At 41.1% G+C, this 24,032-nt stretch overlaps 1 protein-coding gene across 1 annotated transcript in view; it reads left to right on the top strand.

Moving 5' to 3' along the window:
* The window catches only part of KCNK5 (potassium two pore domain channel subfamily K member 5), a 60,818-nt gene extending 40,814 nt beyond the window's left edge, over window positions 1–20,004 (top strand). The window contains exons 2-5 of the mRNA XM_077813616.1: window positions 13,255–13,366; window positions 14,668–14,834; window positions 15,918–16,086; window positions 17,242–20,004. Coding sequence (XP_077669742.1) covers window positions 13,255–13,366; window positions 14,668–14,834; window positions 15,918–16,086; window positions 17,242–18,062 — 1,269 coding nt within the window. The 3' untranslated portion in view covers window positions 18,063–20,004. The remainder of the gene's footprint in view (window positions 1–13,254; window positions 13,367–14,667; window positions 14,835–15,917; window positions 16,087–17,241) is intronic.
* Window positions 20,005–24,032: the final 4,028 nt, after the last annotated feature.

Here is a 24,032-nt window from a genome sequence, read left to right as displayed (position 1 = left end):
TTCTTCAAATACAATGATGTAGAACTGAAAGGAGGTTCCTTTCCCATGTTTTCTGCTTGTTGTCTATAGACCATGCAGTAAGGTCTAAAGTTCAGTGGAGATGCAAATAGCAGTGTCTGTATGAGGTTGATGCTGAACCCCTTTCAATAACTTTTTACTGGGGCTAGTGCTCATGTAGTCAGAGGCTGCAGGATGGAATCCTGGACAACTGACTCACATTTGTATCTCCCTTAGCCCAGTTATGATATGTATCATAGTGGTTTTGGGCACCCAGAATAAATACTCTTGAAGATCAAAGCCTTGTCAGTTGTTGCTCATCTCCCTTAGTTGTTCTTCATACCTGTACAAAGACCTGAAACTAACTTCCCCTAGGCCACAATAACGTTAATGTTTGTGTTGCAAGAGCATGGCTTTTTTTTTTCTTTTTATCCCCTGTTCTAGATAACCATGTTGTTTTTTGTTTTGGAACTAAACATGGCCTTCTTCAAGGCAAGGAGTGGGTGGTACAGTAATTGAGGGAAGAATATTTTTGCCATATCATATTAGGTTTCTTAGTATTTTACATGCTTTGCTATGTTTGTCATCTTGGTCTTCATGTATTTATGCTAGAACAATCTGTTCTGTGTTTTCTTTTCTGGCTAATAAGTGAATTTGGAAGAACCTCCAGCACTGATCCTTAGCCTCCCCTCCTCATCTATGCTTTATTGCTTTCTTTGGAACCTAACTGGTTCTAAAGTCCTGTGCAGTGCAAGCTGGTTAGGTGTTCTCTTCCTTCTTCAAAATTAGCCAGTCTGCTGATAAAGCAGTATTGCAAGGAGTAGAAATGGCAAAGGAAAGGAAGAAAAAAATCCCCATTAGTGGTTTCTAAAAACCCAAAGTTGAATTCTGAAGATACCGAGCAATTAATTAATAGACTTAGGCTGTAAAAACAGCAGCAAAATAGTCTGGCCTGCCATCTCCCAAATCATATCTTGTTGTCCTTTTTCAAAAGCAACAGGCAAAGCAGCAACCTGGCATGCATTATTTACTTGTATGCTTCAAATATCAGGCTCAGAGGCAGGGACATCTCTGTATGAAGCTGGAGGCTCTATATGTGCTGGACGCTCTCTATGAGGTAAGGAGAAATTTGCTCAGTTTAAGTCTTGGTTGTGGACAGAGTAAAGTTAGGAGCAATAAGTATAAGTAGCGTAACTTGGATCTTCCAAATATCTATGTGCAGAGCTGCACTGTTGCATAATTAGCATGAAAAGCTGAGAAACTGACTGGGCAAATGGAAAAGGAGGAGCTTTTTAGCTTAACCACTTACCGGTGTTAGGTACCATGGAGCCAAAGTTCTTTGTTTTTATTTTTTAATCTTATTTGATAACTAAATTGCATATGACTTGTCTAAGGGCTCATTAAAGCTTCATGTTCTGCCTGTAAAGATAACTCTGGTTTGTTTAAAAGAATTGCTAGCGTAGCTAGCACCAGTTGGCGCTCATCTTGTTAAAACTTTGTCACGTCATGTTGACTTGACCCCTGTTTAGAGAAGACATTCCCCTTCTTCTGAGGATTGAGGAAAACTGAGCAGGTCACGTGCACACTTCAGAATTGTAATTTAAAATGTTGACACACCCACTACTAGATTATTTTTGATGCATCCCAAAGTGAAAGCCTGTTAGTGTTCCACTGTAGTTCACGAAGCTATACATTGAATAAGACTGGGAAAAGAGCAGTTGAAACTTAGTTAACTTTGCTTTTGGCCTGCTGTGGGAATCTGTTAAGGTAAAAAAATCAGTTAAAACAATAGTTGAAATGATTGTTGCTAGCTGATACTATTTAATCAGCCTTTTATTAAAGGCAGTATATGACTACAAAAGAGACCATACACATTTTTTATGTGTAAATGTGTTATCTGGGAATGTAAACAGTGTAGCTAACACCTGTTCTTTGCGATTTTTTTTCCCCCATAGTGAGGGAGGAGGAACTCTCTCTCCAGTGATATTAAATATGTGTTACTAATTAGTTATTCAGGTATTGTTGACTATGGTTTTATTAGGCTTATTCTTATTTGCAGTTTTCAACACCTAATTCCTATACCTTGATGACATCTGATTATTTGAAATACATTGCAGCCTCTGCATGCAAATTTCAACAGTTTGTTACTGGTTTTGGCTCCCTTGTGTCATAAACTATTCAAAGCGATTATCATGTGGTGCTGCTAGATGGGATTCTGCTAATGTTCTGCTTGGGAAGAATCAAACTGCTACAGAAATTCTAGGATATGCAGAGAACCTTGAAATCTGGAGTGCTGGGATTAGATGCCTGGGAGGAGACACCTCTCAAAGCATCTTGTCTAACTGAGGGTCTGTTTACAACACTCTCAGTTGAGCAGGAATTGAATTTGTGCAGCCAACAGCTGTCTCTTGTTTAAAATCTGGAATTTATTTCTCACTTGCTTTATAACTCGCCATCCTTCCCTCGTGCAGGTGCAAATGAATGCTGCTGCTGACTCATATCCTGGAGGCTTTGCCCCACACGCCTCCTATCAACTACATGCTACATAGATCATAAATGACAGTTAAGTTCTCACAGATTTGTAAGGCACCAGAGTGTTGCCTGTTAGCTTGAGACAATGTGATTAACCTGTCTTATTTTTCTTTCTACAAAAAAAGGTCACACACCATTCCCACAAAAGCAAACTAGGAAATCCAGGACTCTCCTAAACACTTTTTTTTCTCATCTGGCATGACTGTTATCCTGATGAACATCAAAATCATATTCCAGCCCCAGATAATGCTGAGAGAGAGGGGAAATGAAAGGTCAACCATCCTAAGTCCTGTTGATTTCCAGAGTCCCATAGACACTTTATCAAGTGCCTGAGGCTTCCTGAACGGCTCACTTGCTTGGCTGTGCACACTGACCCTGGTCATGTGCCAGCGTGTTTCAAGCAGCTGAGGATTGAGGGGCCAAGTGAACAATCAGGATGATGCTGTCATTATGTCTGAGACGGAAAACTGGGATGGGCAATAACCAAAAATGTGTGCTTTCCTGCTGATTTTAGATCCATTTGGAAGGAGCCGTTGTCCTGTGTTCCTGAGAATTCGTACATTACACACATACCATGAACAACTTGCCTCATACCAAATGACTGGGAGAAATATACAAAAGTAGAAGGAGAGACTTAAAAGGATGCAGCTGTTTTGTACACTGCTACATGTGCTTTGGTTCCTTCCTTTGCAGTTTTTTCAGCTGTCCCTGAAGTCATGAGCTATAACCTCCCCCTTCACCACCATTCTTGCATTTTTGCTACACAGGCCTTCTGTTGTAACCTTTTGTATTCTCTCCATTTCTTGACCATATTTCTGGTCCCATGCCACTTTGGTTTTTTGGCTAGCAGAAGCAAGGATGGTGGCAAGCAAAGGGTACCTTACTGTAGAGTGGTTATTTTCAGAAATAAGGGGAAAAGTATAAAATTGAGCCCCTTTAGGCAGACATGAGAGGGGAAAACTTGTGTAGAAATAAATTTTTATCAAGAGGAAAAGGCAGAAAACAGTTTAATGTCTAAGTTTACACTTTGATAAGGCCACTAATCAGATAATCACCTTCTCTTCCACCCCTGGCCCAAGAGTGTTTACAGATGAGAATATTTATTTTACCCTGTATACTGTATCAGGTCACAGGACATAAAAGGGCTCTGTTGGCTTTAAATCCTTTCTTGTAGTACTGCAGGTCACATAGCAAAGGCTAGATTGTGAGAGTTCATAAAATGAAACTTTCATTGCTAAAAATTAACACAACAATCTCTGTCTGCTACAGACAAGTGGGGAATACTGTCCGCTAGTACTGATACACTCAAGGTTTGTTGAAATCTTCAGACTTTAACTCCATCATATGTAACGTGCCTAAACTCATTCACACCAACTGTGAATCTCCCAGAAGAAGATTGCCTTAGTGAATAACTGAACCTGTGAATCAGTTTCTTCTTTAATATTGCAAAGGTCACGATATTATTATATTCAAGCTACTGAATGTATGAACTCTGATTATTTTCAGGGCCAAACACTTACTTCTTTACTAGCATACAAAGGGCTTTGCATCCTTCTAATATTGTCTCTTGGTTTCTGGGCTTACCCATGTTCAATAGCTGCGCAGGTTTAATACTAGGTGTGGCTTTAAACCAAAGTAGTTCAAATTGTGCAAAATCCTGTGCCAACACTCTTATTTCTGTTTAATTTAGGTTAATAATCTGGTTTATATTGATTTTATTTTAACTCAATTCCATAAATAATGCCTAGAGTTAAACTGATGCAACTCTGAATATAGACTAGGCCTCTGTCTCTAGGTAGCTGAATATGGAGATAATGCAACGTGAATTGCTTTCACCTCCTTTGCCCTACATGTTGGGATTGGGTCTCTTATTTTCTTGGGAATGTACATATGCTCACCTGCATTAATATAGGACTTTCTAGAGGGGTCTGAGTAAGCGCTTTCCAAGTAAGTTTATTTTATTTTTTGCCCCCTCTGAATATAACTCCCTCCACCATAGTCTGCTCCATTATTACCATTGCAGCCCACTTCAGGTTCTTTCTACATGAATGCTTTTACTACAGAGACCTTCCTGACAACCAGGGACAAAAAAGAGGGATGGAAGTTCTCTTTCAGTAGGTACAGGTGGAGACTTCTCTCCCCTTAGCCTGAGCCATTGCTACCCTATGGATGCATACATACAAGCATATCTAGCCCTGGGACTCTTTCCTTTCACGTTTGTTGACTTGATCTCCCTTCCCCTCTTGAAATGGGATGTAAGTAAAATCAAAGATGTGACTGTGGTGCCGATTGCCTGAGGATTAGTTGTCTTCTGCTATTTCACTCTGTTGCTGCTGAAAGAGGAATAGCAGTGTGAAGTTTCATCTGATTATAAATGCAAACCCTATGCTTCTGGACATTTTATTGTAATTGGCTAAATTGTTGGTGTTGCATGTACCTGTGATTAGATAACTGATCCATAGTGTTTTCTATCTTTAAATTTACGTTCAAGTCTCTGGATATAGGCATGAAAAATGAGATCTCAGTTAAAATCTGAGGTACAGCAAGTAATGAAAAGAAACATGAGCAGGTTATGGGAATTCAGAGCTTTTTGGTGACGTGGGCGAGTAAATATTAACTGAGTCTGCTGTAAAGGAGCCAAATACTAAGTGCATATTATGTAGAAGGTAGTTGATCAGGAAAAGGATTTGCTGTTCACACCGGCGGTTTTCATCGGTAAAACTTTTGTCATTCGGGGTGTGTGTGTGTGTGTTTTAACACCCCTGAACAAAAAAAGTTTTGCCAATGAAGTTCCAGTGTCGACAAAGCCTAACGTATCTATGGTTATTCAGTGTTGGGGTCAGAGCAGGGGACAGAGCAAAGGGCTACTGACAGGGAACAGCAACTACTGGTTTAACCAATAGAGTATGCTCTCAAATGCAGGATTCAGTACTGACCACTGTTGCATATAGAGTAAATATGGTGCTGCCATGGTGAGAGTATAAAGAAAGCTGACTGCGCTGATTCTAGGCTTAAAGGATTCAGTTAGTCCGACCCTCTCTGACTAAAGAGAATTATTTCATATTAGGACAAGATCATTGTTCCCACTGCGGGGTTTTAAAATGCCATGAAAGTGAGAAACTGGGAGAACTGTTTTGTTCAATGAGCGCAACATAAAACAAATTGCAAGTTAAGAGCCACTGAATCTAATGGGTAAATGTAAGAAAGGATGTGCAGAGATTATCTATGCAACTGCCACTGGCTTATGTGATCACATCTGCCCAGCATGACTTGGATAATGACTTGACTGGGTTTATGCAAAGAGATGAAATGCAGCTAATCTAAAGGGGGACCTAGTCTTTGGGCCAAGTGGTTTCTTGCTTTCCTTTATAGGCAGAAATAAAGTGCCTGTTGGGCAGGGTGAACTATTCTGGCTTGTAGCATCCCTGTAGTTACCTGCCATATTCAGCTCTCCCACCTAGCTAATGCTCCGGAAATCTGTACGTCATAATGTACATCTCATTCTTCTGCCTTATCTGGGCAGATTAAAGTTTTGAATGCACTGACTTATCTTCAGATAATGCTGTGCTAGTTACAGCCATAACACGCCAATTAAAGAACTTACCTGGATGGGAGATGAGCCAGAAAATCACTGCAGGTGTCTAAACAAGGAGACTGTGTGTGAGACCAATGTCAATTTTTTTTCTCCCTTGTGAGGAGAGCTGTATTGTGGATTTTTTTCCCTAATGTATGTGCAATCAGACTTTCATAAAATAAAGTGTCCATTTGCTCCTGAATGGTATTCTGTGGTTGTACAGGCCCGCTGTGTTGCAAAATTGACTATATTTGTTTAACAAAGATGCATCTTATTGCTGTGGATGTGACCATAACTATGTTACATGTTTGGTTTGTTTAAAAAGAAGGAAGAAAAAAAAAAAACCACGGACCTTGTACAGGTTTATTTGCATAGACAAAATGTAAAAGTCTGTTGTTTTTTAAAGTTTAAAAACTAGGGCTAAAGTGGCATGCCTTTTGTATATCTGGCTACAGTATGGCTCACTGCTGTTCACACAGGCAGGGCCCAACTGTTTAATAGTTGTAATTTAACATGGTCAGGTGCTTTTAATTAATAGCATAGACAAGCGCGGGGCGGGGGGGGGGTGTTTCTGTGGCCAAGCTTGCTCGTCATTCTACGGTTGTATTCTTCATCCAAGCCCCCACCACTCTCTTGCTCTTTTCTCAGAGGGCTGGGTGCATGCTCTCCTTTGTCCCCTTTTCACTGACCCAGAAGTCTTCTCCACAATACCATTTTTATTCAAATTTCTGACCACTGCACTAAGAGCAGGTCTGGCAACAGTTGAGACAGACCCTCCATAAAGACCTGCTCTGAGCATAATCTGACAGCCTGAAAGTTGAAATGTAGGTGGCTTGTCTTCAGTGGCGCTCTCATCTTTGCTAGCACTGGAGCTGTGCTGATATTGCAGTAGCAGTAAATGTGAAGGGAAAATGCGGGTGTGGGCACAGCCAAAGTATATGTGCATATGGTTTGGTTGTGTAAGAAGGCTGAGCCTTTCCAAACATTCTTGTTTTGCTCTCCGAGTTTTCTTTTCCCCTCCTTTCCATACTAGCAGAAAAGGAAGATGTCAGGAGAGAGATCCATCTATCCTTTTTTCTTTTTTTCTCACCCTTTTATCTTCCTGAAAACTAATTTGTCTTTTTAAAAATATGTATGTTTTTGTTCTTGTTTGCAATCATATCCTTATTTTGATGGACAATCTAAGTGGCACATTAGCATGGATAATCTCCTGTATATGCAGCCTTGGGCAGAGGGGAGAAAGTTATTGGACTGGCACTTTGACCTTTGAGGTAAATCCTCAGTCAAGTCAGTCATTAATAGTTAACAGTTAAGATGTCACTGAAGGAAACCTGAGGCTGCATTGGAGCATTATTTTATCTTGGGGAAGTACCTTGGAAAGAGAGAGAACTTTGTCATCTTGATTATGTTGGAATGATCTTTTGCCTTCTAGTTCGTATTCCAGTTGATATAATTGAAAGATGTATTAGTTTCTTCCCTTTCTTGGATTCCATTTCTAGAATCCCTGTTTATGTTCAGTAATAACTCCAAGAGTCTAGGAAATTATATACTTGAGTGGGGAATGGCAAAGTTGGTGATGTCTTTGACACAATCTATTTGAATTCAAAAAGATTTTAGCAGCCTAACAAACTTCTGTACAAAAAATGTATTTGCTGTTTAATTCTATTAGTGTCAGCTTGAATTATCTGCTGATGTCAAAAAGACATAATTGTTTCAAAAAAGTCAAGAAGTTGCACTCTGCTTAGAAAACTGCTACATATTTTTCCCTTTGCACCAAAATTAACTTATTTTTCATCTCCTGTGTTTTTATTTCATGCTGGTATGATCAAACACATGGCATGAGATTCAAGGCTGCACGTTTTTCCTACAGAGGAACCTTAACCAAGTAATAGTTTTGATCCCTATCAATAGTAATAGTTTTGGTCCCTACCAAGAAACTTGTGCTGTTTAAGGGACGTTAGTTCTATACGAAGTGGGAGAGGGAAGAAAGGCATGTTTTATCTTCTGCTCCTACAGCTGGGTTGTATATGTTGAATGTGCCTTGTGGCACACAGGCTTATTACAGCCAAAAGGTACTAAGACAAGGATGAAAGCTGAGACCGTCAGGCAAGACTGCAGCTCATAGATAATTGCATGTCATTGTGGACAAGAGGGAGTTGTAGCTTTGGCAGGGGGGAAGTCTATTAATCTAAATTTTGAAGTGTTTACACAGCATTGAGAAGATTGTTGGCCCTGTGTCTGTCTTAGGACATTAATTGAATCATTGTGAAGGGCACTAAGCCAGGTGTGGGCTTCTCTTCCATTCTAGCTGCCTTCTTCCTCTTGAGCTGTGTCTCCCTCACATGACTGAAACCACCGCTACTTGCAGATAGTGCTCTTAACTGCTTTCACAGACTGGTAAACAGAGCTCCTTAGCTCAAGTTGAGGGTGCAGTAATGTGGTATGATATAATGGCCCAATGTCAATGAAGACTGAAATTTCAACATGTAGGATTTAGTGTGTATTTTGAGGTCAATTGTCTTGTGAGGAATTAAACTAATCCAGTATGTTTTGGAGAATGGGATGTAATTGGAGCGTGAATGGTATTAGACCAACATCTAGTGCAGTTTTAATATACATCTCCTTCTCCAGGTGATGGATGAAGTTCAGGCATCCATGCAGAGTTCCCCGTATCTGTCAGCTGCCTTGGACACGACTGATTTGTGAGGTTTTGAAGCTGTCTGCAGTCCCTAGCAAGAGTTGATGAAGTCCATTTTGGAATGGCTCCATTCATTTCCTCCCTCCCACCCCCGCCCCAAAAAAAGGAGAGATCAGAGGGTTGTGTAAGCAATTGTTCATCTGTTCCAAGAGTTTCCTCATTTTGGGATTTCACCGAGGTTTTGTCTACACAGAGAAAGCACACTTGTTGAACTGAAACTCGTACCTTTGTATGTAGGTATGGACATTCGCTGATCTTGGTGCAAGAGGCAAGAGTAGCTTATTTCAGTTTATCTTAAACCTATTCCCAACTGACTTAAACTAAACAGAAAAGCCATTCTTGCATCAAAGAAGTGTCCACACACGCAGTTTAACTACATCAGTTTAAACTGACACCTTAGTTTATACCAATGCAACTTTCTCATGTAGGCCTTAGTTTTCTCATTTCCTTCCTGCTCAACATGCATAGAAGGAGTGTATGGGCTGTCAGCTGGCATTCGACTCTGTATTTCTATTTTGTATGACCTGACTGGCTGCTGCAATTGAAAGACTTAGGCCATGTGTATAGTATGGGCTACAGCAGCTTAACTGTGGCACCATAACACAAATGCTTCCTACAATGACAGAACAGGTTTTTCTATCACTGTAGGAACTCCAGCCTCAGTAACTAGGTTAATGGAAGCATTCTTCCATCAACCTTGCTGTATCTATAACACCTGCCCCTTCTAGGGGCACTTGTGGCTTCAACAAATCTGCCTACAGCAGCACCCATCTTTGTGGTTTCTATCAACTGATAAGAGTGCTCAGCAGGCCAGCCCTGTTTTCTACCTGCGCCTCTAGCTATAGCCTTTAGCCTACAACAAATATTGTACACAATCTTGCATGCTTGTCAGACTTCCCCAGTAGAGAGATCTGTAGTCCTATTCCTTCATCCAGACTCCAAAGCTCCCTTCTTTTTATCTCTAAATGGGCTCCAATAGTGAAATGCATTTTAATTTTTTTTAATTGTGTTTCTCTACCACATACCCAATAAATTCACTTTGAGGACAATGTTGTTGCAGGAAGGGTAGTTGTATGTGTTAGGGCTCAAAATTAAATAACCTGGGTTTTATTATATTTATTTAATTAGTTCTGCATGTTTATTCATGGGGTTTGGGTCTTTGTGCTAAGTACAGTATCTGATCCACATCTCACACACACACCCCCTACGTACCAACCTGCATGGTACTGGCCAGTGTAAGGAGAACACACAGCATACAATGTATTGTGTCTGACCCTAGAAGAGATCATTTCTCTGTGCTTAGATTAGACTAGCCTACATTAAAAGTGCCTGGAGTGCAACCGGAGAAGTCCTAAATTGCATTTTGAATTGCAGAGTAAGGACTAACTAATCAGTTATGGATTTCTATTAAGGGCTTGTCTTCACTAGAGTTTTGAATTAATTGAGATAATTGATTGCCAATTAAAAGGTAAAGAACAAACATTTATAGCCAGGATCAAATGTGTGGGGAGTACGCATGCCAGCTTTTACAAATGTGTTAACTACCTCGACTTAATTGCAATCAAAAGTTTAGTGAAGACCTATCCTAAGGCCATATCTACACTACCACTTTAGTCGGTATAATTTATGTTGCTCAGGGAGCATGAAAAAACACACCCCTGAGTGACATAAGTTACACCAACAGAAGTGCCGGTGTGGAGAGCACTGTGTCGACAGGAGAGCTCTCTCCCGTCGGCACAGAGTGGCTACACAAGTGATCTTACGGCAGTGCAGCTACACTGGTACAGCTATGCTCCTGTAAGCTCGCTAGTGTAGACAGGGCAGAAGAGTGAACTGGGTAACCAACCATTTCTACTGAGGAAGGTTCAAGTATATATCACAACTGTGGTCAGATGCATTATTATTTATTTATTTAAAACCTTGTAAACTTCTATACACATTATCTGTGGCCACTGTGCTTAGGTGTTGTTTCTAGTGCAACCTCCCTGTGATTCAGTTTGGGAAACGCTGGTCTAGGCTAAAATACCTCCAAAGATCATCCCCACAAATGTGAGGATTCTTCATGAGCCTTCAGTGCCCTCTAGGCCTGAGCTGATGATTTGCTAGTTCTGAAAAACAAAAATATTGACCCTTCCCGCCGCAAAATGTTATAAAAAAAAAAACATTTAGCATTCAAATGAGCTCAGTTAATACAAAGACATGTTATGAGAAAGAAAGCTGAATGAGAAGCAGGGCTGATTCAAGAAACTAGAGGCCGGATAGCATGAAATAACTTGGAAGAGTTAAGCAAAGGAAAACAAACCAAAAGGAGCCCAGTTTTGTGCTGGCTCATCAGCCTTTGCCAGGGACAGCAGGTGAACTAGCACTTGCCTGTGCTTTTTTGTTTTTGCATTTGTGTCGCTTGGCCAGAGGATTCCATTTGGCCCTGTTCATGTCCAAGCTATTCTAGGCCTTGTAACAATGTTTGAAAGTTTTAAAATTTGATTGACTGTTTTGCAGAATATGTCCCCACTAAACCATATTCAGTAACTGTGCTAGACACCAGCTGACTACTACTTCACCAATATAATGTGGGAGTTAGCGCATGAGCTGTGTGGAGTCATGTAACTCTAGCTATAGCTTATTCCCAAGTAAACCTGTTTAAACACTGCTGCAGTTTTGCAAAACTCTACTTGTGGGGAGAAAAGTTTTTTAATAGGCAAGAACATTTTCATTAATGGATTGGGGAAATCTGAGGAACTGTCCCAGATTGAGGTGTCATTAGAGGAGATTTTGGAATAAATTGATAAATTTAACAGTAATAAGTCACCAGGACCAGGTGGTATTCACCAAGAGTTCTGAAGGAACTCAAATGTGAAAATGCAGAACTACTAACTGTGGTATGTAACCTGTCATTTAAAACAGATTTTGTACCAGATGACTGGAGGATAGCTAATGTGATGTCAATTATTAAAAAAGGCTCCAGAGGCAATCCCAGTAATTACAGTCCAGTACACCTAACTTCATTGCCAGGCAAATTGGTTGAAACTATAGTAAAGAACAGACTTATCAGACCCATAGATGAACACGATTTGCTGGGAAAGAGTCAATATGGTTTTTGTAAAGGGAAATCATGCCTCACCAATCTACTAGAATTTGTTGAGGGGTCAACAAGCATGTGCACAAGGATAATCAAGTGGATATAGTGTACTTAGATTTTCAGAAAGCATTTGGCAAGGTCCCTCACGAAAGGCTCTTAAGCAAAGTAAGCTGTCATGGGATAAGAGAGAAGGTCCTCTTGTGGATCAGTAACTGGTTAAAAGACAGGAAACAAAGGTTCGGAATAAATGGTCAGTTTTCAAAATGGGGAGAGAGAAATAGTGGTGTCCCCCAGTGCAAAGTAATGCACGTTGGAAAACATAATCCCAACTATACATATAAAATGAAGGGGTCTAAATTAACTGTTACCACTCAAGAAAGATCTTGGAGTCATTGTAAATAGTTCTCTGAAAACATCCACTCAATGTGCAGCAGCAGTCAAAAAAGCGAACAGAATGTTAGGAATTAGTAAAGGGATAGATAATAATACAGAAAATATTACATTCCCTCTATATAAATCCATGGTATGCCCGCACCTTGAATACTGTGTGCAGTTCTGGTCGTCCCATCTCAAAAAAGATATATTGGAATTGGAGAAGGTACAGAAAAGGGCAACAAAAATGATTAGGGGTAAAGAACAGCTTCCATCTGAGGAAAGATTATTAAGACTAGGACTCTTCAACTTGGAAAAGGGATGACTAAGGGGGGATAGGATAGAGGTCTTAAAAAAAACATGACTGGTGTAGAGAAAGTGAATAAGGAAGTGTTATTTACTCTGCATAACAGAAGAACTATGGGTCACCCAATGAAATTAATAGGCAGGAGGCTTAAACAAAAGGAAGTATTTCTTCACACACAACACAGTCAGCCTGTGAAACTCTTTGCCAGAGAATGTTGTGATTATAACAGGGCTCAAAAAAGAACTAGATAAGTTCATGGAGGATAGATCTATCAATGGCTATTAGCCAGGATGGGCAGGGATGCAAAACCATGCTCTGAAGTGTCCTAGCCTCTGTTTTCCAGAAGATGGGATTGAGCGACAGGGGATGGATCACTTGATGATTGCCTGTTCTGTTTATTCCCTCTGAAACACCTGGCATTGGCCACTGTCGGAAGACAGGATACTAGGCTAGATGGACCATTGGTCTGACCCACTATGGCCATTCATATGGTTGGTTGTATCTCCTTCTCTCTCTCTTCCCACAGTCTTAGCAAGGATGGGAGAGTAAACTTTGTGCCTGGTGTCCAGTAAAATTTCATTACCATTTTTCAAGGTTGAACTAAGGGGAAGACTTGATGAGTATAACTTTCTACTTCAAGCTTCATGTTGGGCATTACATCCAGATGATTTTATCTATAAATTGTTTCCTTGTAGGTGGTGTCAGATGCTGCTGGGCAAGGGGTTGCAATCACTGGGAACAAAACCTTCAACAACTGGAATTGGCCTAATGCTGTCATCTTTGCTGCTACAGTAATCACAACAATCGGTGGGTATTTAGCATGTAAAGTCTCCTGGCCTTTAAGTCCAGTGGACTGGTACCATCTCTTGTCCAACTGGCTGTCCACTGAAAGGAAGATAAAGGCTTATAGGAAGTGTATACAAATCAATAAAAACCTTAGAAAATTGATCTTTTAGGCACATTTGGTGAGGTGATGACAGTTTTTTTTCAATTTCTGTGTCCACAGCACTCAAATCCTTGAACTACATAATAGAAATGTTTCCCTTGCTGAGTAGATACAATCCTGTGTGCTGAAAAGGTGGGATTAATGTATTCTTAGTTCCAATCAAGTTTTACACTTGCAAGTCTATGTGATATAAATTTAGTGTAGAGTGTTGCCTTTAACTTAAAGGAATATTCTTGGAGCTTGGCACATCCACACATGCCTGAGATTTTGTGAAACTCTCCTATCCTGTACCGTCCCACACACTCCCAAACAAGCTGTTGATAAACGCATTGCCATTAGTGAAAGAGACAGATCTGAAGGCCTTCCTGTGTGTCTCTTGTATTTCTTGCAGAAAGCTGGGCAGAACTGATGTGCTCTCCTTAATCTCACTGCTGATTTGTTCATGTGGAACCCTATTGCACCGTACGGCTTATTCCTCATCTCGGCTATGCAGACAGACTGTGCTGCAGAACTTGCAAAATCAGCTGCTGCTCTCTTGCAAAAATCTGCCTTTGCTTTTACAGAAGGTCTTTGCTGATATGTCCAGAGAGCTCTGCAAGATGCAGGAAAACATCAGGGACACTGTTTGTTGTTTGTTCTTACAAGGAACACGCAGTGTTTGCACATACAAATTGACCAGTGGAGATGGAAACCTTACTGTGAAACCAAATACAGCACCATGTTCTGCTTGTTACTATTATTAAAAACCTTTTGAAAAAAGCCTTACTTCATTGTTCTTTAAACCAGTTTTTGCGTTCTTGAACTTTTTACTGGAAGTTAAGAAAATTCTAGCAGAGGGTTAGAAATGGGACTAGTTGTCCTTACTGGGGCTGTGCTCAGAATATTTGCTAAACTCTGTTGCCATCAGAGGGCCAAAGCCCTGACCCAGGCACCGTGTTCTATCACAACCTTTCCTCCACCTCTTCACTACCAGGCTTCCTTTATCTGCAGAAATACCAGGGCAAGGCTTAGATGTTCATAATGGATCTCATAAACGACATGTCTTACCTGGGGCGTCTTACCTGAGGCTTCTCGTACAGCAGATGTCAGGGAACAACTCCCTATGTATATGCTGCACTGCCTTGAATTGGCATCTGTGTAAATGGTCTTTTATCTCTTTCAGGCTATGGAAATGTTGCTCCTAAGACACCCGCTGGACGTGTCTTCTGCATATTTTATGGGCTCTTTGGAGTTCCTCTCTGCTTGACATGGATCAGTGCTTTGGGGAAGTTTTTCGGTGGACGTGCCAAGAGGCTGGGCCAGTTCCTAACAAAGCGAGGAGTAAGCCTGGTATGGATTTCTGCTTCTTTTTCCTCCTACAGGGTGTGGTTGGTGTGTGACTTGAACTTCTAGTTCTTCGGCTATCTGCTAATCTAGGTAGTGTACTTGGCTCTTAAGGACCATATTCTCCAATAGGATTACATGGGTTGAGTGGAGAAAAGAACTCAGCCCTGTTTGTAAGCTCTCTGAGGCAGGATCCATGACCACTAGAGTTTGTACAGCATGGAGCACAATGGGGCCCTGATTGGGCCTCTGGGTTATATGGTAATACAAACATTTGATAATATTGTAGTGAATATGGAGACATTTACAAAACAGTGTTACAAAAATGTGTATAATCGGTGTATATAACTGAGTGTTAATGCAGTAAAACCAAGCAGGTACAGTAAACTATTGAGGGTGAAATAAACGTATGTACGCAGGCAAGTAAATGGGTTTTGTGCAGGAGTTGGTGGAGAATGGGAAGGAAAGTGCTAAAATTCTCTCCACGCCTGCCATGAATTTCAGTATGTATGGTGATCACTCTTGTGGCTTCTCCAGCCACAGCATCCCATCTCTCCAGCACAGAGCTTAAGTGCTGTGGGGGCCAAGTTCTGCCTCTCTGCATCAGAATGAGTTGTGCCTATAGAGATTTAACAGGCTGATGTCCATTACAGGGCTGCTGTTCTCTCAAAGGCGTTAGTGGTGTCACCTACACCTTAGTGCAACTTGTGTAGTTCCCAAAACCCTTTGATAGAACTGAAGCCTAGGAATTCAGAATACTGTATGTTTAATTCACATAACATGCCCTGGCTCTCCCTTTTCTCTTGAACCCTCCAGTGCTATCTCCTGTCAACCCCATAGTGCTCCTTCACTGATCACTTGCTCCTCTTCTGTCAGCTGTGCCCCTACCTGCACCGGCCTTTTGCAACCCCCTGCCTTACTATCAGAGCACGCCTTATCTTTTGCTCCAGCAGCCACTGTGCAGGGTTGGTGATATGCTCGTGGGCTGCAGTATTCGGGCTAACATTGATGGACACTGTAAAATGCGCTGGGGTGGAAGAAAACTTGACTTGTGTGTCTGAATTATTTTTTTTTCTTCATCCTTCACAGCGAATGGCACAAATTACATGCACAGCCATTTTCATTGTCTGGGGAGTCTTAGTCCATCTGGTCATTCCTCCCTTTGTCTTTATGGTGACTGAAGGCTGGGACTACATTGAAGGTCTCTATTTCTCATTCATCACAATCACCACCATAGGATTTGGAGACTTTGTTGCTGGTCAGTTAATTCCCTATTTTATTATTTGTATATTGCCTGAGGTGTGTCTGTCTTCAGTGTAAATGTCAATAGTCTCGGGGGGGGGGGGGGGGGGGGTTCAACTTCCTGAGATCTGGGTGCGTCTGGAGGCTTTTGCATTACTGAAGCTTTTATTAAAGATCAGCACTACTCCACGAGACTCTGGAGCTAGCCCTGCAACTTTTCAAAATGGCATTTCCTAGACCCTGAGCTCAGTGCTCCGCAGAGGTTGGGGGAAGCAGATGGGCGTGGGGTTAAGGAGAGTTGTCTCGGCATTGTGAAGTGGGAGACACTGCTCCATTACTGCCCTTACTTCCACTGGTCCTAGCAAGGACAGGATTTTGCTAAGTGTCTCATCATGTGGGGAGTGACCCAGAGGGCTTGTGATCGAACCCCATCAGTGGAAAAAGTCTTGGGTTAGGCCAAAGAGCTGGGAAACCATGGAGCCCTTAACTTTTAGGTCACGGTCCCTCACACACACACCCTTTTAGAGCAATCAAAACTTTTTAGAAACAAGCCTCATAGCATCACTGGGGCAAGCATTGTCCCTTTTTCTCAAATGAGAGAAAATGAGGCACAGAGTTGTTGAGGCCTAATCTTTGAGGAGTGACCTTTAATCTTGGGTGCCCAACTTCAGCCACCTAGGCTCTGCTTTGGTGAGTTTGTATTTGCTCTCCAGAAGTGCCAAGCGCTCATAACTTAACTAAAGTCAGTGGCAGCTCTGGGTGACCGGCACCTCTGAATATTGAGCCCAAGATATCTAGAGTTCAGTGCCCTAAATTAGATGGCACTCCTGAAAATTTGGGCATAGCTTGTCCAAAACCATCCAGGAGAGTTTGAAACAGAATCTAGAATCTTGATTACTGACTTCTGCTTTAGATAACTAGATTGTCCTTTCTCCCTAACCCATTTTTAAAGAAAGATCATTCATATGCAGTAGCTCATTCTAGGAGAGTTTAAATGCAAACCTCCACATGTTTTCTGTTTCAGCTTTGCTCTTGGAAGACAGGTGTGAAAATGGTGGTCTGAAAACTCTTGAAGATTCTTCATTGGATTTCAAGTTATATCCAGACTAAAACTTCTTTAAACTTTGTATACTCTTGTTATATAACCTTTCTTGTTTTGAATTCTTTATAGGTGTAAACCCGGACGTGAATTACCATGCCCTTTACAGATATTTTGTGGAGTTCTGGATCTACCTGGGCCTAGCTTGGCTTTCACTCTTTGTCAATTGGAAGGTCAGCATGTTTGTGGAAGTCCACAAAGCAATCAAGAAACGGAGGAAAAAAAGGAAAGAGTCCTTTGAAAATCACTCTCCCTCTAAAAAAGCCCTTCAGATGGGCAACTCCAAGGATGTGAACATCTTCAGCTTCCTTTCCAAGAAGGAAGAGACCTACAATGATCTCATCAAGCAGATTGGGAAGAAGGCTCTGAAGACAAGCAATGACAAAATGATTAAAGCAGAAAATGCTAAACCAAATATCCAGAATGCCCACAAGGATGCCCTGGTGACATACACAAAGAGCAAATCATTCGATTATGACAAGGTTTCCCTAGGACTCAAAAACTGTCACATCATGAGGCACCTAAATGACAAATGCACTGGAGACAGCCCCTTTGAGGGCACCATATTTGTAAACCAGCTGGACCGGATCAGCGAGGAAGAAGGGGAAGCTTGGGACTCCAGGGATTACCGACCCTTAATCTTTGAGAGTGCCAATATAAATTTTGCAAATGAGGAAGAAGACAATGAGGAAGATCTTTCAGATGATGAGGAAACTTCAAAGTCCTCCATGGATGACAATCTTGAAGAGGATCCAGAGACTCCCAAAAAACTGGTGAAGTTCCCGTCCTCTGACGAATCTACCTTTGCCAGTAAAGAGTCGGAGATTTCTGTGCCTTATGAACAACTGATGAATGTGTACAACACAGTAAACAATGTAACGGCTACAACGTGACGCAACATGCATTTTGGCAACGTTTTTTTAAAGGTGGTTAATACTGTCATTCAAAATTTATGCAGGAAGAAGGCAGATTCATTACTAGCACCTCCTGTTTCTAACACCCAAACCAAAAACCTCCTATGTCTTAACGTCATCAACAGTTGTTTGCTTTTTGGAGTCCAATCAGCTTTGCTTGTCTATGTTAGAACAGTTGCAAGATGACAATTTAAAGCTTGAGGTATCTTGCTTCCTCTTGGGACTCTGTAGTTCTTGAAGAAAGCGGGAGGAAATGACTAAAGTTGTTACACTGGACCTATTTTTTTTATTATGCTTTTCATGGGAGAATTCATTTGGGTGTAAAACTGTACAGTTGCAGACAAACTGGTTTAGGCATATAGAACATGTTAGATTACTGCACTAGCCTCTCACCTCTAGAAAGCTGGATTCAAGTTCTGCGTAGCTCACAAGTGAAAATAAGTTTGGGGTCTTATCCTAGCCACACATCACCAACTTGCTACCACTAGATGTGGCATAACCGGTAGTCTATCTCCAAGAGAAGCTTGGGACTGGAATAACAGGATGTACTTACGGTCAGAGTTGAGGTGCATTGGCAGAGGTGAGTAAAGAAGCTTCAGAGCTACCATGATGTTTCTCTGGGTTATGCCAGTGCTGTTAGTAAATGGTGAACAGTGAATTTATGAACAAAAATATTAAACTAAAAAACACCGAAGGAACTGGCTTAAAGAGAGCCTGCTTAGCAAACAAGAACCTGCCTGGAATGAAATCATCTTTAGGGGCATGAAAAGCACTTGTGGCTAAAGTTCACTGTGTCCAGCAGCCAAGAAGTGTGCAAGAAGGAAGTGGGAGGGAAGCCACCTTGATCAAAGTAAAGAGGAGCACAAAGGATATGACAGACTTTTTACATGGAAAGTGTCCTTCCACTGTCTGTATTCTAGAGAAAATACTTGAATACACTTTGTCTGTACAGATGAAGTTTTAGTTAAACTGTCCTTTTGAGTAAAATCACCTTTTGAGTAGCAAATCCTGTCTGAATGTTGCAATGCCTGTCAAAGGGACCTGAAGAACTGCTACAGAAACCTGTACAGTATGATCACTATCTCTGTTTCAGAAACTCTTGCTGTACCTCCCCAACTTGGTACTTCAGATTAGACTTGAAGTTGAGATGGTTTTAAAAACAGTCACATTTTGACTATGGTATTTTTAAAAGCATAACTCACTTGGGTATTCAATGGTTGTTCTGCCCCACTTCCAAGAAGGTTGTGTAATGGTAGACCTTGGGTAAAATTTTCAGAAGTGCCAGTGACTTAGGGATTGTTTACTCAGAGGATTAGTGCGTAACAGTTGAGAATGTGAATCAGCAGTGTACTAGTTTGCTGTATGCTAACTGGCCATGTGGACCCGTTACCATGCACTAAAATCTCTTTAGTGTGCTTTGACATATTCCCATATGAAAGCGTATTGTGGAACTTTTAGTGTGTTGTAGCAGGGTCCACTTGACCAGTTAGTGTGCACCAAGCGGGTGCACTGTAGATTTATACCCTGGCTTGCTGCATGCTAATTCTGTGTAGACAAGCCCTTAGTCCCTTTTTTCCAAAAGTGACTCAGGCTCCTAAGTCACTTGAGCACATCTGAAATTTTTACCTCTTGCCTCTAATTAGAGCTTTTGGTTGATTGTCGGGTATGTGGGGTGTTTTTTTAAAATGTTAACCCCAGATGTTTTGAGTAAAAAAGAAAACGGTAATATGTTTTTCTTTCCTTTTTTTAAAAAAGAGATCCACACATACACCATGTAAAACTCTTTCAAATGAGGCTCTTGATTACGTGTTGGCAAGAGGTGCTGCTACTCTGGATACTGGGACACTGCAGAGGAGGGTGTGCTGTGGGAGGGGAAAGGACAGTGTCCCAGTATCCAAAGTATTTTTAGAACAGAGAATTGTCAAGACCTTTGGACTTAAAATGGCAAGTTTTTGTTTTATAGTATCTAAATCATTCCAAGATGCCCTAGAAATTTTGAAAGTTCAGAGAACAGTTAAAACTGCAATATATGGATTTGGGAAGGAGAGACATAAATATTGTTGCCTCTAGAACTCGGTGAGAAGGATTGTATGGAATTTTGTAACCCTAACCTTGAAGGACTAAATTTACTAATAACTGTAAATATTCATTGCTGCTTGAATCATGGGAGTCTCCTTCCACATTAGGAGGAGAAACTGTGGGAACCCAGCACTCCAGTTAGATATCATGTTGACAAGAAGTTCTGAAGCCACCTACTGTAAAACAAGGAACGTCTGTATTGGTTGCTCTTTGGATAATTGTATTATGTTCATGAAGGTGTGTAACCTAATTGTAACAAGGGCAAGATCCTGCTCTGTTAAAAATGTTGGAAAAATGTGAAATTAACTTAATTGGTTTCAGCAGTTATTCCACCTTTACAATATTATAGCTGAAGAGAGAATCTAACTCAAGGTGTAATTTCATACTTTTACTGCTTTTTGGAGTCTTGATGACTAGATGATCAGATTTGCAACAGTTGCAAAAGAGTGTCTGTACTAGGAAGGTTTTGATGAGTTCTAATAGGTTTTCTTTTCACAGCCTTTCATTATGACTCCAAGCCCCTCAGGTATGCCTCCTTGTGTAGAGGGTTTTGGGTGATAACTGTATCTTGATGCCACTGTGTTGTTGTTATTGTTTGTTGTTTTCAACCGTAAGAAATGGGAGGCAGGGCTCCGTTTATAGAGGTGTGACTTTTACTGTGGCAGGTCTAATATTCTCATTAAAGAAATGCATATCACTTAAAAGAAAAAGGAAAAAAAAAACCCACCACTCCAAAAAACTCTTCTTGTTCTCCAGCTTGTCTTCCATTGTTGACACAAAGAGCAAAGTTTTAGTGACAGTTAACTACAGGGTTAGGGTTGGGGAGAAAGGCACACTGAAAAAGATGGAGGAAGCAAGTCCATCTTGGTATTCCGTGTTAAGTAGAGAAGAGGAGCAGCTGAAGTGTGGTCCATGGAGCTTTAGAATGTGGTTTCTCTTTAATATAGAAATTACATGACCCAGACACTTCTCTTGGCTGCTCTGACTGAGATGGAATGTTGCACAATCTCCATATCAAACTGCAGCTATGTCTTTAAAGGTGTGGAGGGATGTGATCTGTTCCATGTTATCAAGTTAGGTGCAGCTCTCTGCCTTCTGCCAAGCTGCTGACATGGCCCTCATTTGGACTTTCCCGACATAGAATATAAAAGCCTACATTATAAACACCATGGATTTTCAGGTGCTGATTAACTTTCCATGGAACTAAGTACAGAATTCTTTTTTGGAGACATAAACACACCTCACTCAAGACAACCCATTCATGTGCCTTACTGTAACACTACTGGGCAAAATTCGCCTCTTTGCAGTGGGCCAGCACAAGGGCTATGCACCAATTAAATCCTGCTTTGCACCTGAAGATTAATTGGGATTTAATTGGTACATTGCAGAGGGCCAGCACAAAAGCGAAGAGGTGATTTCCCTCCACCCCCAAGTATTTTTCAGATCTGGTGCCATCTCAGAATTGCTTGAGTTCTAAGCCAGCCATCCCTCTTTGTCCACCTGTCTTCCACGTTTTAAGAAAAGCAACATCCTGGGGCCTTAACTAGCATTGTCTTCTTGCCCTTTGATTCTCATGTAGCGAACCAGAAGCGTGTTCAGTGTTTTAGCTCTTCAACATAAAAGTGCCTATAGCTAGTTTCAATTCCCAGATGCTGCTTGGGGAAAATTCTGTATAATGTGAAGTAGTTCAAGGAAATGTAACTTTACTGTTTGCCACCATTTAGAATTTCACTGGGGTTTGTGAACTGAGGTTGTGGTTGGTTCTTCAGTAATTTCAGTTTTATAGGTGGGATTATGTGGTCAGTGGCTAACTTTAATAAAAAACCAAATTTATGGTAGATATAGACTTAGGGAGGGGGGGATATCCTTCCAGCTGACTAATGGCTGCTAACCTATTTCCAGCCACCTCTGGGCCATTATATCTGAGCATGGTTTCCCCTTTCATGCCTGATTTCCATTTGCCAAGATGATCCAATGCTGTCAAAGGCATTGGCAGTTGCAGCCAGGTCTTTGTTATGTTTAAAATTTTGTTCCTACATCCAAATTAAAAAGACAAGGCAGCCTCATCTTCCACTTAGCTCTCCCCTCTGTCTCACGCCAATTAGACTGGTTTGAGGGTGACTAAATGGACTTCAGTGGGGTGTGTGTTTTGTGGCAGGCAGACTAACAAATCTGATACATTGGTATGAAACTGCTGAGTAATAGACAATAAGAGCCATGTTCTTCCAGTGCTGGGGGCTTACGTGAATCCATTGCTGCCAATGGACGCCACAAAACTTAATGGATGCCATAAAACCAAAACAAGTGCTTACTGACAAACACCTTGTCATCCTGCATAAGATGTGATTTTTTTTCTCTATTTGATTTGAGTGGTACAGATAAAAAATATATCAACATTCTCAGTAAAATAGGAACAAAAAAGTAATACAGAAGCCTGTTGACCTTAATAGGAGCCTGAGAGCTCTATCTTTTCTATACTCTTCTTGCTTTCTAGGCTTCAGTCTACTGATTGTGATGCATTTAACTTATATATATATATATATAAGAAAGAGTCCCTAATTTTTAAAGTCTATACAGTCCTGGTGATCTCATTTCTGTCACTCCGTCACATGAACAAATAAATCATCTGTTTGTTCTTTGTTTGTTTGGTGATGGTCACTGGAATCACAATGTATGTAAATATTGGATAACTCTGTGTCAAATGTAATTTATTTTAATATTTTGCAATAAAACGTGAATTGTACAAGTTGTTTTCTTCAGACATAATTGGGGGAAGTAGAGAGGTCATCAAGGAACTGAGTCTTATTTCTATGATACCAAGACATTTGTATTGCAGTTCACAGACAAGGTTGGTCTTGTTCCAAAAAGCTACAGCCCTGATACAGCAAGTTGTAAGTTAACACACTGTACTCTGAGGGAGCAAAGTCTGTCAAAAGGACAGGCATGTTGGAACAGAGGTCAGCATTTGGAAGGCTAGCCAAAAGGTCATATGGATATGCTTGTGTACCCACAACCGTTCTCCAAATCCTTCACTCCACAATGTCTGAATGGGAGGTAGATGACAAAAAAAATTGTATTAAAACTGTAGGAACAATCCTCCAGTGGCCATTGAATGGGCTAGAAGACCTACCAGCACTTTTCTGTTTCCAGCAGTTTAATGTACTGAGCACCAGCAGCTTCCAGAGAAATCAGTGGGAGATGGGGTGACCAACACTTGAGAAAAATCAGGCCACTTACTGCACATGCCTAACTTTAGGCACCCAAGTCTGAATGTGGCCTAATAGGTATGTGTATGATATGTACATAGCCAATTTGACTCTCCAGCTATTTAGCACCTAGCAGTTGATGGCAGGAAGTGCCAGACTGGGACACTGTTCAGTACTGACTCGTGAGCATAAGTTTTACCTTTTCGGATCTCAGACACAACTGCCTGTAACACCGGTGATTTCCTTTGAGTGCTCTCCCCAAAAGGCCCTAACCAGCCTTGAGCCTGAAAGTTTGGGGATGTGCTCCTGCCAGCTTTTATGTGGTAGCATCCCTGCTGCTATGAGGTAGTGTTGTCGAGTGGCTAGAACGGGGCCATGGGTCTCGTTTCTATTTGATTGCTGCTGACTCATCATATATCTTTGAACAAGTCACTTCACCTCTTTGCCTCAGTGTTTACACTCCTGTAAAACATGGATGATACATAGCGCTATAAGACCCCTTGAATGAAAGGTTACTAGGCAAGTGCAATATTTATTAGACTTTGCCCCTCTCTCTCTTGCAAATGGGTGGAATTACACTCTGAGTCAGTGTGTGAATGAGGGAGCTGATCCTACATACCATGCCTGGACTCTGTGTAACTACTGAGGAATGTGGTTTTATGAG

The sequence above is a fragment of the Eretmochelys imbricata genome, chromosome 3 (genome assembly GCF_965152235.1).
Source record: "Eretmochelys imbricata isolate rEreImb1 chromosome 3, rEreImb1.hap1, whole genome shotgun sequence".
NCBI lineage: Eukaryota > Metazoa > Chordata > Testudines > Cheloniidae > Eretmochelys > Eretmochelys imbricata.
The sequence above is the reverse complement of the archived record's forward strand: the minus strand, read 5'-3'. Positions and strand labels throughout refer to the sequence as shown.